Source organism: Ochotona princeps, chromosome 8 (genome assembly GCF_030435755.1).
Source record: "Ochotona princeps isolate mOchPri1 chromosome 8, mOchPri1.hap1, whole genome shotgun sequence".
NCBI lineage: Eukaryota > Metazoa > Chordata > Mammalia > Lagomorpha > Ochotonidae > Ochotona > Ochotona princeps.
In genome coordinates, this window is record NC_080839.1 from 66,278,157 (window position 1) to 66,295,546 (window position 17,390).

At 41.1% G+C, this 17,390-nt stretch overlaps 1 protein-coding gene and 1 pseudogene across 3 annotated transcripts in view; one reads left to right on the plus strand and one right to left on the minus strand.

Moving 5' to 3' along the window:
* ATAD2B (ATPase family AAA domain containing 2B) overlaps positions 1–16,521 on the plus strand; it is a 164,136-nt gene extending 147,615 nt beyond the window's left edge. For 2 of the 3 annotated variants that reach the window (XM_058668204.1, XM_058668205.1), the window contains exons 25-28: positions 3,571–4,254; positions 7,097–7,224; positions 7,527–7,655; positions 12,651–16,521. In XM_058668204.1, the coding sequence (XP_058524187.1) occupies positions 3,571–4,254; positions 7,097–7,224; positions 7,527–7,655; positions 12,651–12,692 (983 nt within the window). In that variant the 3' untranslated portion in view covers positions 12,693–16,521. The remainder of the gene's footprint in view (positions 1–3,570; positions 4,255–7,096; positions 7,225–7,526; positions 7,656–12,650) is intronic. The other variant, XM_058668206.1, reaches the window with a different exon arrangement.
* Positions 16,500–17,006, minus strand: LOC101519756 (small ribosomal subunit protein uS8-like; annotated as a pseudogene).
* Positions 17,007–17,390: the final 384 nt, after the last annotated feature.

Here is a 17,390-nt window from a genome sequence, read left to right on the forward strand (position 1 = left end):
CTTGAGATTCTTTCATTGCAAGCATATACCAAGCATAGAGTCCAGCATCTTATTGTACAGATAAGTTCAACGGCTTGTTGGGGAAACCTTCTCTGGTCTGAAGGTAGAGCCGGCAGAGTATCATCCTGATCAATTTAAACATATTTGCTGTTTTCTCTCCTTATTCAGTACTTGCTGCTGTAAATTATGTAGGTTTGGATATTTTCAGTGTTAAACTTTGTTTTTTTACGTAGACATGCAGAGCAGACCGGCTTGTTTTCCATCACTGTCATCATCCCCTTGTTGTATGCTAGGCAGGGTGTTCTTTTTCTAGTGGGAAATGGAAACTCTGGCATACGGGAGTGACTGATAGGCAGTAGGAGTTTGGTTTTTCTGATGGAATATTTTGTGCTTGGTTTGAAAATTCTTCACAGCTTTCTTTGTCTAGCTTCACGGGATGTAGTTAAAGGAAAAATTCAGTGTTCTATTTTTCATTTTTACTCATGTTCATGTATAAAATTTCTAAAATATTGATGTTATAAATATAGCATCTTTCTAATGTACTCCTTCTATTACCTGAAGATAGCCTGTCTTGGAAGATACATACTGTTCTTCTGGCACAAAAGTAATGATGCTGGTTTAATTACCAATAATATTGGCCATAACATGTTCCTTCCACCCATGGCATTGAGTTTGAATGAATGAGTTACACTCACTTTTTTTTTTTTCGCTTGTTCTCTCTGAAAATGTGTCCTTCATATGTAAGAAAGTTTGAGAAAGGACTTTGTGATGCATTTGCTTGTCATAAAATTGATGAAAATTGTTTTATGTAGTTGTATGTTACATCATGACTTTGCTTATAGCACTTTAATTCGCGCCTTGAAATCTTTGACATTCTCTGCACCTGAAACAAATGTTTACTCATGAAAATATATTGAATTAAGTTATTTTAAATGTTTGATTCACTCTACAAGTGTGTATTTTGTCTGTTACCAGTAGATGGCACATGTGACACATCATTTGTTTTGTATTATCTAAATAAATGTTTATAAGGAAGGTATAAATAAGAGTTTATAAGGAAGATGCAAGCAAGTTTATAAATTCTTGAGTGTTTATAAGGAAGAATTGCTTTCCTGAGGCCTTGATTTTGGAAGTGAGTTCAGTGATGCCATGTTACCTCTAAGAATGTCCCTAAACCAGCATACAATGCACCTCTAATAAAGGAAGTTATAGATTAAGGATTTGATCCACAGATGTGTATTGCTGTCACATTCCAAGTACTGTGAAGTGAGTGAAACAAAAATTCTTATTCTCATGGAGCTTTTGTATGACCAGTTTCTCTTACTTTACAAAAACTGTACCAACCATTAGAAATAATGTGAGAGGGAAAATAGCTCCAATTCTAACTCCCAAAGATTGAGAACATTTTCCTTTGTTCTTAGCCAGGATGAAAGTATTAGAAATAAATTTGCTTCAGTAGGGCTTCTCGCCTTTTCTTAGCGAGCTGCATGCAAAGTAGCTGAGTTGCATCTTTATGGAGCAGAGCTCAGCCTCTGGTTGTTTCTATAGTTCCACGGCATGCGCAAGAGCAGAGGAAGTCTCTTGTACTGTTGGCTGCACAGCTGGAGTGACTTGTCAGGTTGTAGAAATGTCACAACTCTTCTTATAGTCCGAGCTAGCGGAATATTTTTCTCTCACTTTTAAAGTTGCCTCATTCATCTTTATATAGTTAATGGGGTGCCTACCAATGCCCATCACTGGAGACCGAGGACCAGCTTCTAACAGAAGATCAATACAGACATTTTCTTTTTCTTTGTTGTGCTAATTACCCATAACTGTGGATTATAAAAATAGAACTTAATGGGGGGGAAATGAGAAGATGGGTGTAACAATAGTAGGAAAAATATATTTCAAGCCAGGTTGTTTAATTAGTTGAGTATTGGAGGTGATTTCAGGAACCTTTAGTGGATAGAAATGAGAAATATTTACACCTAAATATATCCATTTCGTATGAATACACTGAGACCAAAGTATGTAAAACCTATCGATAGACTACAAGTTCATATTACGCAGTTTGAATCTAAAAAACAAGGATTATCATCAGACCATATTCCTTTGTCTTTAAAAAGCAATTTTAAAATCATGGATTAAACCATCTACATCTAGTAATGTCATATTAACCTTTTTAGTTTTAACATATTAAAAGTATATTTCATCTCTTTAAAAAAAATAGAACAAACTCAATGCTTTCATGGTCCCAAAGTTACTTACTTCAGTGAACTAATATCTAGAATTTGGCTTTAGATCCTGAAGGTGATGGGGTTTAGCTTAAATGGCTTTAAAATTGTATTTAAGCATTCTGAAGATACTTAATTGTACTGTGTAGTGTCATAAATTACAGCATAAAAGTTAACTTTTTATTAAGAGATAATGGGATAAACTTGCCTGATCAGCTACCTTTGTTACAGTGAAACACACAGGAAATTGAAAGTTGCTGATTTCATTTTCACCTTGTAACCCGCCCTACCTAGTCATGAGGTCATCATAGTTTATGGCATGTACTGCTGTAGTCCCAGTTGTTTGTAGATCTCCCTTTTCATGGGATTGACCAAATATTTACCTTTAAAACTGCTAATATTATTGATGCTTTGATTAGAAGAGGGTTTAGTTTCCCTACATATGCTCAAACAACTAAAGAAGTTGATGCTGCTTGGTAACTAGTTGTTGACAATGAGTAATCAAATTGTCCATATGACTTTGTAAGGCTTCTATCCGTGATCTAGGACCTGTAGGTGATTCTTTCTTTTCTGGAGGGAGGGATAACAGGAATCCTTTGTGGGGATGTCCCTCAGTATCCTATCATGATGTGTTATTTTTTCCTTTCATGGTTTAGGAGCTATTTTTTGGGTGGTCTTGCTGGTAAAGCACTCACCTTTCTGGTGGAAATTCAGGTTTGACCTGTGGGCAACTGGGAACATGATTCCCTAAATGTCGGTATGTTTGGGTCCTGGGTGTTGGTGACTAAGAGTAGCTATAAAGTAGGAAAGTAGAAATGTTCATGGAGCAATTTTTTTTTAAAGATTTATTTATTTTATTACAAAGTCAGATATACAGAGAGTAGGAGAGACAGAGGAAGATCTTCCGTCCGATGATTCACTCCCCAAGTGAGCCGCAACAGCCGGTGCTGCGCTGGTCCAAAGCTGGGAACCAGGAACCAGGAACCTCCTCAGGCAGGTGCAGGGTCCCAATGCATTGAGCCGTCTTCGACTGCTTTCCCAGGCCACAAACAGGGAGCTGGATGGGAAGTGGAGCTGCCGGGATTAGAACCGGCGCCCATATGGGATCCCGGGGCGTTCAAGGCAAGGACTTTAGCCACTCGGCCATGCCGCCGGGCCCTCATGGAGCAAATTTTGAAGAAGTTTTTATTGTACAGAATTCATCCCTGACTTGATCCTGTTGATTCTATGTTTGTAGATTATAGGAATTAGTTAGCATGGATATGCCTTGTGTTATACCAGTATGGGTTTACATTCTTTTGGATTCTATTCAGTAAACATTTGTAAGGTAATGTTTTTCTTTCTTATGAAACAGTTCGGGTTCGGAGAAAATCAAGACGGCGATCACAGTGGGGTAAAGGAATTATTAAGAAAAGAAAGGTCAATAATTTAAAAAAAGATGAAGAAGACACCAAATTTGCAGACTTTGAGAACCATCCGGAGGACAGGAAGTTGCTGGAAAATGGCGAATTTGAGATAAACACTGACTGCCATGAGGAGAACGGAGAAGAAACTGGAGACCTATCTATGACCAATGACGAGTCGTCGTGTGACATCATGGACATGGACCAGGGGCAGAGGCTTAGCAGTGGAGCAGGCACGAAAGAGAACTTTGCGTCCACTGAAGAGGAAAGTTCGAATGAATCTCTGCTTGTCAACAGCAGTGGTTCTCTCAACCCAGAACAGGTATCTAGGAAAGAGCCTTTCCTTAAAGGAAACTGCCTCAATGGTGAGGCTTCCACTGACAGCTTTGAGGGACTCCCAGCCGGGGCGTGTCAGAATGGCAAAGTTGAAGTAGTTTCTCTCTGTAGTAGTGGGGAAAAATGTAATTCTGAACAAAGGATTGTTATGGAGGACCAGACAAAAGAAAAACCAGAAGCTTCGACGGAAGACCTTGGAAGAGATCCTGAGAAACTAGAGGCCCTGCGGTGTGGCAGCAGTGAGAAGTTAGAACCAAGCTCTGATCCACGGGCTAAAGATGCAGAGCTGGATCAAGAAGGTAGAGCTAATAATTTAAAACATCTTCTTCTAATGATTTAAAACTCCAGAGTTAATTTATTACATGTTTTATCTGATTCCCAGTAGGAATAGTTGATGAATAATTATACCTCTTTGAGAATCTGTTGAGATTTTTATTTCCTTTCCCCTGAAAAGTACACTCAAATGAAAGTGCTTTTGGGATATGTGGGAAAAGTTTTTTGTTTGTTTTGCTTTTTTTTTTTTTCTTCCCTACTAGCTTCTTAAAGCTTTAGCAGAATTAGCAAGTAGGATAAATAGGAAAGTCAGAGTTTCAGAATCTTTTTAATGGTTAAAAAGAGTTTTGCTGTTCTTAAATGCTGCCTGTTAAAAATGTCTTTTTCCTCAATATTTGCTAATAGTAGTTTTTTCTAATTATTCATTTTTACTAGATAGGAAAATTTACAGAGATAAAAAGGCAAGTATAGAAAGAGACATTCCATCTATTGTTTCATTCCCCAAATGGCCACAATGGCCTGAGCTGAGCTGATCTGAGGCCAGGTGCCAAGAGCTTCTCCTGAGTCTCCCACATGGGTATAGGGGCCCAAGGACCTAAGCTGGATTGGAAGTGGAATATCCTGGACTTGAACTGGCATCCATATGAGATGCCAGTGCCACAGGCAGAGGGTTAATATAAGCCACTGCACTAGCCCCGAGAGTAGTTTTAAGAGTACTGTATATTTATGGCTGTCATATAAGTAAGACCTGAATAATGTGTTAAAGCTAGGGTTAAGTAAGTGAGTAGAAAAAGGGAGGAACTCTGGGACATGAGCTGACTGGATCTGTAGAGAGAATCTATACCAGTGCTTCTGTTCTTGCAGAAAAGGCTTAATTCAGTTGGTGATCTAAAAGCTTTCATGTAAAAATTGCTGCCTTCCAGGGTGTGTATTGGCATTAAGCTGGAATTGCAAGAACAGCCAGGACTCAAACCCAGGCACCTCTGAAGTGGGATACGGGCATCCCAACTGGCAGCCAACTGCTGCACTGAATGCCCACCCTCTTGTATAGAAGTTGGACTGATGAAATGAAAGAAGAAGCGTTTTGAGGTTAGAGAGTAAGAGGCAGAATGCAGGATAGAGGATAAGTATGAGATTCTGAAACTGTGTGAGCTTGTCTCTGTGTTCCTTCCCCCTCAGCCTCTTTGTAGGGTTGTCCTGCTTTGGGGAGCACAGTGCTCAATGCTCTGTCTACCCTTCCTGTCCCTCACAGTAATGGACGCAGTGAGGATATACTCACCTACTTTAACACTTCTATATTTTTTAAACATTATTTTATTTTTATTGGAAACTCATATATACAGAGAGGAGGAGTGACAGAGAGGAAGATCTTCCATCTACTGGTTCATTTCCCAAGTGACCACAATGGCCAGAGCTGAGCCTATCCAAAGCCAGGAACCAGGAGTTTCTTTCTGGTCTCCCATGTGGGTGCAGGGTCCCAACACCTTGGACTGTCCTTAACTGCTTTTCCAGCCACAAGCAGGGAGCTGGAGGCTAAGCAGGGCCACTGGGATAAGAACTGGCACCATATGGGATCCTAGTATGTTCAAGACAAGGACTTTAGCCACTAAGCTACCATGCTGGGCCCAAACACTTGTATCTTTTTTTTTGTTTTTTTAAAGATTTTTGTTTGTTTGTTTGTTTTCATTGGAAAGTCAGATTTACAGAGAGGAGGAGAGACAGAGAGAAAGATCTTTCATGCACTGGTTCAATCCCCAAGCAGCCACCACAGCTGAAGCTGAGCCGATCTGAAGCCAGGATCCAGGAGCTTTTTCTGGGTCTCCCATGTGGGTGCAGGGTCCCAAGGCTTTGGGCTATCGTGTACTGCTTTCCTAGGCCACAAGCAGGGAGCTGGAAGGGAAGTGGAGTAGCCGGGATATGAACCACTGTCCGTAAGGGATCCGGAGTGTGCAAGGTGAGGATTTAGTCACAGGCTGTTGCTTCAAGCCTGACATTTCTATTTTCTCAATGTTGTTTTCTCAGCAAGACAGTAGGAGGAAAATAGTTAGAATATACTAATTCTAAGATAACATTAGCCATATTATACTTTTAAAGAATTTATTAATTTTATTTATTTATCAGAGAGACAGAAAGAACCCCATCTATCAGTTCACACCCCAAAAGCCCACAGAGACTAAGGCTGGGCCAGCCCGGGGATGGGAGCCGGGAGCTGGAAACTCAGTCCAGTTCTCCCATGTTAGTGGCAGGAATTCAGCTACCTTAACTATCACTTAGTGGCCTGCTAACATGGATGTTAGCATGAGGCTGGAATTGGGAGCAGAGCCAGGGCTTGAACCTAAGCATTGCATCAAGGGGTGTAGGCACCCAAGCTGGTATCCGGATCACTAGGCCACATGCCCACCCTCGGCATTGCGCCTTAAATGTTGTAGCTTAGATGACTCTCCCAGAGAAATGTAAGCAGTGTGATACAAGAAAGTGAGAAATGTGAAGGGTTTGGGTCAGGAGGCAGATGTCGAGGCAGATTGGCTCCACTCTGTGTAAGCATCGACCTCACCAAGCTTCCGTTTTCAAAAGCTTCAAATTGTAAAATGGTAACTATGAGAAGAGACTGTTTAAAGCCAGTCCTTAAAGGTAAAGACTGCTTTCTTCTTCCTTCTTCTTAGTGGATATGTTTGTTATGTGATATTCTTGGTTTTCATAGTTGTGGTTTAATTAACTTTGGGTTATTTATTTGTATAAGGAAAAAAAAAAAGGTCATACCCCTCCTTTTTCTAAAAGGGGGTTGGTGGGTAAAAGAAGCTGTAGTTGCTTAAGATCGACTTTTCTTGAGTTTTACTTGCTGCAGTGCATTTTTCCCCTCAATTGTAGGTGCTTTTAAAGTAAAGAAATGCCGTAAATTAATTTTAGAGCAGGCCAAAGCAACAAGCCTGGAACTGGTTCCAGAAGAGCCTTCGGAGCCTGTGCCGCCTCTCAGAGTGGACCACGAGAGGCTGAAGGTAAGCCCAGCTGTCCCGGTGGTAAATGCATGCGTGCAGGTGTGTACACATCTGTAGGCAATTGAATAAAACTAGTTTTGAAAATATTTTGCGTTAACCTAGGAATTAAATGTTGGACCTTCTAGCAAAAGAGTTGTGTGTGTTTTGAGAGATTGAAATATTTGAGAATATTCTTGGTTATAAAGTAAGCCCTGGAATCTTCTAATGTCAGATGACATTGAAACCCATAGCCTTATGATGTCTGTCTTCTATTTCATTCTGAGTAGTGAAATAAAACTATTTTATTCTTTTGATTTTTCTAGAAATTGCTTGACTTGTTGGTAGATAAAAGCAACAATCTGGCAGTTGACCAACTTGAGAGATTATATTCTCTTCTTAGTCAGTGCATCTACCGTCATCGTAAAGATTATGACAAATCACAACTTGTAGAGGTAAGTGCTTAATTCATGTAGAGTAAATAAATGTGTGATTTCACTTGTCCAAAGGGTCAAGGGGAAAAACATTGAGCCTAAATCTGTGTCTTTCACCAGAAGCATTAGGAGTTACAGTTTGAAGAATGAAAGCTTTCCATGTCTTTTTGTCTCAGGAAAGAAGTTATCTGTGTTCCTAGCTTGCTGAAACACAGAAATCTGTGGCTCTGGATTGGCAAAATACTCAAAGCAGCCTGTGCTGGCTCCCCACTGCCTTGCCTATCACTACCATGCTGACAGAGCTTATTGCTTAGGTCTCTTGGATGTGGGCAGGGCCCACCAGCCTGCTGCTGCTGCTGATCCGAAGGAGCAGTCAGTGTGGGCAGTGAAAGAGAGCCTAACATCTCAGGGAACCCGTTCTGCCCTGTAATATGGCCGCAGGAAGAAGTGGTTACCCTCATGCTTGCTTCTGTTTGAGAGGAGCCATTTCATGTGTGCACAACTCAGGACCACACAGAAGTTCTTCCCTTACCAGATGGGCTCCTCTATCTGGTTGCATAATTTCATCTGTAAGCCATACTTCTTTTTCTTTAGCAAATGTAACCCCTTATCTACCTACTAAATGGCTAAGTTATGTACTTGCCTGATAGTTTATCTGGTGGTTTGTTAAATATTTTTAAAGTGCTAGTGGTATTCAGTGCTGTGCTAAATATTTGGGATGCAGAAAATGAGTAAGACCATGTCTATCTTCTGGTATATCTAAGAAAGTAGATGTAGACTATATAGTTATTTTTTATGTGTAATTAGGAATATTTTTATCAAAGCAAGAGAGCATTTAAAAACTTACAATCACATTTATGTGAAATATATATATATATACATAAAATTTATATTACTTATCTGTTTGAAGGCAGAGTTGGAGAGGAAGAAACGGAATCTTACTTCCACTGTTTTACTGCTTAGCTGGCTCCAGTGGCCAGTACTGGGCCGGGCTGAAATCGGGCTACAGGAATTGCTTCCAGTTCTCCTGTGTGGGTGCAAGGATCCAAGCACTAGGACTGTCTTCTGTTGTTTTTCCCAGGCCATTAGCAGGGATCATGATTGGAAGTAGAACAGCTGGGAATTGAGACAGCCCATAATGGGATGCTGGTGTCACTGGTAGCAGCTTCACTTGCTATGCCATAAAGTAAGAATGTATATTTAAAAATTAGAATCATATTGTATATTCTGTCTGAAGGATTTAATTTATTCTCAAGGCAGAGTTATAGAGAGAGTAGGAGAGACAGAGGTAGTTATTTTCCATCCCCAAATATATTCACTCCCCAAATGGCCACAATAGCTGGGGCACGTTCAGGCTAAAGCCACGGGCCAAGAACTCAGCATCTTGCAGTCTGGTTATTTACTGCTGCACATTAGCATGGAGCTAAATCAGAAGAGCAGTGTTCCAATATGGGATGCTGATCTGGGAGGCTGGTATCCAGGCAGCAGCTTGACACTCTGAACTACAATACTGGCCTCATGTATTTGAACTTATGACCTGATTTTCTCCCCTACTTCACAACATATGTTAAAGTGTTTAGTAGAAGTGATTTTAATTAATCATGTAGTACACCGGTTAATTTTATAGAACTGTGGAATGGAATTTCTTTGGAGCTATTTAAAAATAAGAAAACCTGGCCCAGCACGATGGCTCAGTTAGCTAGTCCTCTCCTTGTAAGCACCAGGACCCTACTTGGGCACTGGTTCATGTCCCAGATGTTCCACTTCTTATCTAGCTCTCTGCCTGTGGCCTGGGAAAGCAGTGGAGGATGCCTGAAGCCTTGGAATCCTGCACCCATATGGGTGACCTAAAAGAGGCTCCTGACTCTTGGGTTTGGATCAGCTCAGCTCTGGCCATTGGAGTTGTTTGGAGAGTGAACCAGCAGATGGAAAATATTTCCCTCTGTGGGTGTGACTCTCCAATAAAAAAGACATAAATTAAAAAGAAGAAAAAGAAACCAAATGTCTTAGATTTCTGACATTTGCATACCTAAATAAAATGTGTGGAGTTATTTTATATCTATCCTCCGTTATTCAGGGCTGCCCTCAACCCCATCTCTTATAGGTGCTGAGCCCTAGCACAGCCCAGCCTTCTAGCAAGTGCCAAGGCCTAGCTGGGGTAGCCCTCAATAAACCCTACCAGGTCCTCCCCTGGCCTCAGTTCTCATGGTCACCAGTGAGAGCTATGGTTTAGCAGGGGAGTTTCCAATTTCTCCTACCAAGCCTGCTTCTATCCCTACATCTCACATGTACTGGTGGGTGCTGTGGCCTAGTCTGACATAGCCTGCCTCAAGTCTTGGCATTCACTGTCAGGCACTGCAGCCTAGATTGACTGGCCCACACCCATTCCGGCCTTTGCCAGTGGGTGCTACAGGCTGGCCCACCCCCAGACCCAACTTAAACATGACCAAATGGTTGTCACAGCCTAGCATGGCCTATCCCACACCCATTCTGGTTCTTGTGAACACTAGCAGGTGCTGGGGTTTACTCCATCTGGCCCAACCCATACTGGCTCACATCCATACTGAGTGCTGTAGTCTTGCCTGGCCTGCTCCCAGCTCTGGCTATTGTGCTCCCCAGCAGGAGCTGCAGCCTAGCAGGGGAGTTCCACAAGTTCTCTTAGTAGGCCCACTCCTAGCCCTGAATCTCACACTTGTTAGCAGGTGCTCCAGCCCTGCTTGTCATGGTCTGCCCTTAGTACTGGCCTGTTGATGTTGTTCTTTCTTGCATTTTTTTTTAAAAAATTATTTCTGATGATGTTTACATAGTTAAAAAGGATGTATACTCATGTGGACTACTGATAAGGTAGGAGGAGTCGAGGAATAGGGGAAAGTGAATGAGACCATTGTTTCCAATTTTCGTTTTCTTTTTCTTGTATCTGGGGGAAGAAGAGAGATAAGGGGAGAAGCTGCACCCTGGATCCCAACTGCATCAGTACCAAGGGATGTGGGACAGCCATCTGATATCATCCCAGGGTCCCCGATGTCCTCCCCAGCATGCTGCATGGGTACTGCTCAAGTGGTTTTGGGAATTCTGAAATGCTATTTAATTCATTACTCCAAGAATGAGGAAATCCTTCCAAGGTCCATTGGCTGACATAGTCCAAGGTCCATTGGCTGACCTTACAGTCTCATTAGCCCAAAGATTTGCTGTCAACACTTGCCCAGGAGAGTTGTCTGATTTGCTCTGCCCTCCATAGTCTGCTATGGCACTAGATGTCCTCTGCGGGCCCCAATGGACTGCCATATCACCCATGTAGATCCTGGCATGTGATCCACTGCACCATCTTCAGCAACTGAAGAGGCCCACTTCTGATACATGCATGCCACAGTTAGACCACAGATCCTGCAATTCTCCCCGTGCTTGGAGTTCTGAGTCCAACAGTTCAGTTGGGGTGAGGGGAGTGGAGGGATCTCCAAAGAAACCTTGTCTGAGGTGACCCTAGACCTGACCCTTGTGTATATGCTAGCCAATACAGGGACCGGCTCAGTTGGTTACCCACAGCAGCCTGCACACATACTGGTGGTTGCAGTTGTTGGATCATTCCTGTTCTCAGCCCCATCTCTTAAGCAAACCAATGGATGCTGCAGCCCAGTCTGATCCTGCCCACCACACACTCAGCACTCATGTATACCAGTAGAAACTGCAGCCCAGTTGGAGTGACTCCTAATAACCTGCACCAGGCCTGCCCCAAGCCTTGATTCCTGCTCATGCCAGTATGTGCAGCAGACTGGTTGAGTCTGTCCTGCATCCCATTCAGCTTTTGTTTCCACCAATGTGTACTGCAGCCTAGCTTGGCCTAACAAACCCCACTCTCCAGCCCGTGCTTATGCTGGTGGGTGCTATTGCCTGTCCAGCCAAGTCCACCCCCTGCTTAGCCCTGGCACCTGTAAGTGTTGGTGAGTACTGCATTCCAGCCTGTCTTGCTCCATCATCACCACCAATTCTCATGCAAACAATCAGATGCTGCAGTCCCACAGAGATGAGCCCACAAATCCACTATAGAATTTTCTCCAAGATCTACTTCTAGTGTTTTGTTGGGTGTCATGGCCCAAACGGACATGGGCCCCCTGCCCAACATTTACAGCTGGATGCTGTTGCCTAGCCAGGCCAGCCATGTCCCCAGCCCCAGCTTTTGCATGTTCCAAGTGGCAAGTAATGTATTTAGCCCAGCCCAGGTCTTGCACATGGGCAGGAGCCTTGGCCTGACCCAGACATGCCCTCTAGTTAACCGCCTCTATACCACTCAGCCTCAGATCTCTCGCCTACCTGCGTATGCAGTGGCCCAGTCTGTCGAAGTCCCCAGAAATCATTCCTACCTTGTCAAACATGCCCTCAGCAGCCCGCATTCCAGTACATACCCAGACCCCCTTCCTTGGGCAATCTGCAATGTCCCCCATACCTGGGGAAACAGGGTGGTGTGTTCTGGCCTGGTGTTCCCCACCTTCCCCACACATCCTAAAAAAAAAAAAAAATGAATAGGCAACTCTGTTGACACAGTGGTATAGTTAACACAGATTTGGCATTAACCAGGCCTAGAAAGCCTGCCACCTATTGGCTGCTTTTTTCCCAGCAATGTAACATTTGCCTAGGTGTAAGGCAACCTAGACATTAGCCAATAACTGTGGGATATATATTTATTTCTGTATTACATATACACGTATATCTTCGTATAATACTTGGCATAATAAATTACATATAATAAGTTATTCACTGTTGCTGTCATCAACCTTCTGCTTGTATTTCTTACACCTCATGTTAGTGGCTTAATAAGTTATTCAAACTGTCATCATCTTCATTCGCCTCAGAAGTGTCTAGGATGGCTAGACCTAGTAGCTGTGGTATTATAATCAGGAAATTACTCAGATTTCTATCTCAAAGTCTTCTTTAAAATTTAATTTAAAGTGAATTCTTTCATAATGAGGAATACCTTTGTCTTTCCCATAGTAACATTCATTTTTCCCTCTCATCTTACAGGAGATGGAAAGAACAGTTCATACGTTTGAGACATTTCTATGAACTTCTCAAGATGAGTGGGTTACCATCTCCAATCTGCTCCTGACCGAGCAGCCTTCTGAGCCATTCAACTTCGAATTGCACCAATTGTGTGCAGAGCCTCGCTGTAAAGTGCTCTCTCACTCATTCTTCTCTGTTGAATTTGGTGCTATTGTCTCAGGTACCTGAAACCAACCAGCCTACAAGAACCAAACAGAACTTCAGAAACATGTTGTATTTTCCACAAATAAAAAATACAACCCCACAGCTTGGAGATTTTGGTGCTACAGATACTGCTTTCGCCTCTGCTCCTCTTCTTGTGCAGTCTCTGTTGGAAGACTTCTCTCGTAGGGAGCAGACCAGCAAACAGGAGGAAACTGGATGGGGCAGTTCTAACTGTGTTGAATTGTTTAAACAGCGGGCATCCTGTTTGGGTTTCTGTTTGTTTTTTTTTTTTAACCCCTTTTCTCATATTCCCTACCCCCTTTCTGGGTAATGAACTGATTCCTGTTTTAGAGTTGGCTCTGGTATATTCTGGTGGGAAATTGAAGAAACTGGATGAAATTAGATTAGGCTCTTTAGAACTGCCTTTAATGTGCCTTTTATTAATTTGAGAAAGATAAGGCTAAACTGGATGAGCTTGTTTGTAGTGGATAAATTAGAGTGTTTTCTTTGGTCACAACCTTGAAAATAAGTTTTGATAACTCTGTGTCATTAAAAGACAGCTAGCGTTTTGGCATTAAATGCCTGCTGCGCTCTCAAAGCGTGATCAAGACACTCGGTAAGCCGCATAGTATGCTAAAATCGTAAGTTTTCCTGTGTGGTCTGTTTCTGTTTAAGAAACAAACTAATAATAATTATTTTTAAAAAGAGAGAAAATGTAATACACAGTCACAAGAAAAACCACACTTTCAGTATTGCTGACAATGGTGACCCCCAAATGAGTGGATGATGGCCATTCTTTCTTCTGTCGGTGACAACTTAATAGTTACTCATGTTTGAGTTCCTAGAGAGAAATGTACAGTAAATTATTACTGTTTTGTTTTAAAGCTGGGACTTGCCAAATGGACAGAAAAGAGAGGAATTTGTCAGAGTCTCCGTGAAATTCATTTTCTGGTTGTGTAATTAATTGCCAGTGAATGCTGGTATGGTCCTTGAATATCAGTGTTACTGTTTAAATCCCTTCCCATAAGCTGACCTTCACAGCTCTTCATTTTGGTAGGAACTCATTTTGGCTATTGCTGAGTGATTTCTGTGAATGGTATTTATCTGAAATTAATTATGGGTTACTAGTTTTACAAAACTTTCTGCAAATTTGGAGGCACAGTCTAGGCAGTTGCAAAGAGGCAAAGGGAGTGCAGTGAGATTTTTTTTTATCAGATGATTTTTAAATAAGTTAGAAAATTATGCTGACAAGTTGGCTTGCTATCTTGATTCACTATAGCTATGGGCCGCAGGTGTGTCTTTCTAATATATGCAACACATGTAGTTTGCGTTTTAATTAGGGCAAATGGTCTTGGACTACTGCAGAGATATTGAGCTACCTCAGCTTTTTGTAATTTAGTTACAGTTACCAGCAGTGTTTGCAGAGTCCTGGAATGACTTTGCCACCGTGGACTCGCAGAAGCTAAGGTACCGGTCTCCTTGTCTCTGGCTGTTTTGTGGAGGGCAGGAAGCACACTGTGGCGGTCACGTACTGCAGAGATCCCAAGTGCTTCTTCGCATTTACATCTAATGCCTTCTAATGCTGGCTTAGTTTTTTAAAAAATGCCACTTGTTTTCTTTATGCTTAATGAAGTTTTCATAATATTCAGTTAGTCATGTAATTCAAGATGCTAACCATGTAGACACACTGTATTTTTTAAGGTGGGCAAGTGCGATTATGATGAACCATTTTAAAGGGGAGGTTATTTGAAACCTCTAATTTGATTATTGTGAGGATTTTCATGCTTTCTTTAGTATTTATTACCATCATACTGGTTCAGACTATTTTACTGTCTAATACATTATTAGCATTTTGTATTTTGATGGAAATTGTTACAGAATTTAAAGATTTGATGAAATAAGATGTAGCAGATTTTTTGTAGTAAGTTTCTGGTAAAAGGGTTTTTTGCAAGTCTCAGGTTCTTGCTGCACTATTTTTTTTTAACTATTTATTCCAGTTACTCTAATTCAGCAGCATTCTGTTCAAGTAACAGCAGCACTTGTGAAAGGAAAAAAAAAAAACCGCACATGTTCTTAGTAGGTTACTGAATTTGTACAAGTTAATTAAGATTTTAGCCATCAGTGAGTTTGACAAGGGAAATTTATTTATGTTTGGCATTAAAATGCTTCTAAAAGATCAAGGTCTTTTTAAAATTTTCAATCTTTAATGTAAATGAGAAAATTGGAGACAACCTCAATATAGGAACTGCCATTTTGAACAGTATAGGTCTTAAAGAGAAAGCCAGTCTAACGCCAAGGGGAGAAAAAAATGGCTGACATTGTACCAACTCTTCTGGTCCCCTTTCCCTCCAAAAAGAAGTACTCTATAGCAGTTTTGCTTATGTCACCGAGACATCTGGTGGTTCTATAGTTTAAAGCAGCTTGTGAAATTATCCAGGTAGACTTGGTTTTGTTTCCCTTTCTGTAAGTTCTTGATTTTGCTGTACAGCATTGGCAAAACCTTGTATAAATCGACCTCTTATTTCCTATTGTGAGCATTATAAATGATAAGCTCCTGTGTAAAACCTTAGTCCCGACTCCCTAGAATATGTGTCACAGCCCAGCCCAGCAAATATTTCGTGCTCAGCTGTGGGACCTCGGGAGCTGTTTTGAATATGATGGAACCACATTAAGGTTGAAACTGATGGCTGTGGAATTAATTGTGTTTTTGAGCTTGAATCTCACCTGTGATTAATTTTTTATGTTCTTTCATGACTTGATTTTTTTTCATATGCCAATGTATTTGTAGGTTTATTGGATTTATTTTTTAGGGAGTGGGGTGGTAATTTCTTCCCTCTTTTCTTTTAATTAAGTTGGATCAGCTATGGTGCTATTCAGTAGGTATCTTCAGTGTCAGTTCCCGTAGCTGAATGCCATTGTTATTATAATTATTATTTGTAATCATATTGTAAGCTTGCATTTGGGCTTATACCTGCATCTTTGGTATTTTGTACATTTGGTTACTTAGACGTTGGGAGTCCTAATTGGTTTCAGTCATGTATGTCTACTTTGTAGATCAAGTAGACTTCATCAACTATGGTCTATTTTGGGTTACGTAGTTTAATTTAGAATTGTGTTAAAATGATGTTTTGCATTTGACTTCATTTTACATTAGTTTGAAGTAAATTATTTAATTTTTGAATTATGGAATTTGAACATTTACTGTAATTTGTAATATAACTGCTGTGAAATACTTGAATAAAGATGATAAGAAAAGCATGTCTTTCTTTAGCTTTAATTATGATCCCTGTTGACTGCAAGTGTGCTGGTGCTTTTCCGACTGATTTCATCTATTTTATAGATAAGGCATTTTGATGCTTAGTAAGCCCCTAAAATAATGCTAGGTGTGCCCTTTAGATTTTAAGTATAACTCAGGAGTTTTTAGCTGAAAGCTTTTTCTGTTGAAAATGTAGTTTTAATTCTGTTGAAAATTGTCTAAAATCAGATGCATAGAAAGAAGCTAATTGATCACTTCTAGAATTTGGCTTTCCAGCTGGTGTTTAGGTAAAGCCCTCATGATTGTATTTGAGGCTGAAACTAGTTTTTAGGACTCTAGATGTGAACTTGTTTTATTTAGCCAGGTTGAATTTCCTTAAGACTTAAAACTGCAAAACCAGGGACTCATATTTAGGTATCTATTTTATATTCTGCCTCTATCTTAACATCTGCGAAGTTATCTCTTAACATTTTTTTTTTAAAGTTTTGGTCCATTGAGCTTTTATTTATATGTTTGCTACATCCCCAGAAAAATAATCCCAAGATTTTTCCTCCTGTGTGTTTTCATCTTGCTTCTTCCATGGTCCATCATGGCAGCTGAGATTGAAACCAAACTGGCAGGATGGTAGCAGATTATTCTGTCATTTTTCTAACTCTTCCAGCTGCACATCAAACCTGGGGCTGATCACTCCACACTTGTTTCCTTTGCCCGTGAGGTTCGCGACAGTCTTCCCAGCTCTGTGATCATCAGTGAATTCAAACTCGCCACTATAGCCATGCTTTATCATCACAGGCAGGAACCTGATGATGATGACCTTGGAGGATGATGAGCTTGGAGCACAGCCTGATCAGCCCCTGGCACTTGCCTCATTTCTCGGCATTGTTGATGCTCTTCAGGGCATTGGCCAGGACGTTCATGCGCACATTGTGGCGGCATGGAAAGATGGCGAAAAGAGTCTTTAAAATTTTTTAAAGATTTATTTATTTGAAAGGATGAGTTAAAGATTGTCCATCTTCTGAGTTGCTCCCCATATGTCCACAACAGCCAGGGCTGGGTGGGCAAAAGCCAGGAATCAGTTTATTCCAGATCTCCCATGGCGATCAAGGTCCAAGTACTTGGCCACCCTCTACTGATTTCCCAGGCACATTAGCAGGAATCCAGGTCAGAAGTTTAGCAGCCAGGGCTTGAACTAATGTCCATATGGGATGCCATAATTGCAGAAGGTAGATTAAGTTGCTCTGCCACTACTCCAGCCCCTTAATCATTTCAACACTGTAATTTCTCCACGGGCTATGCCATGG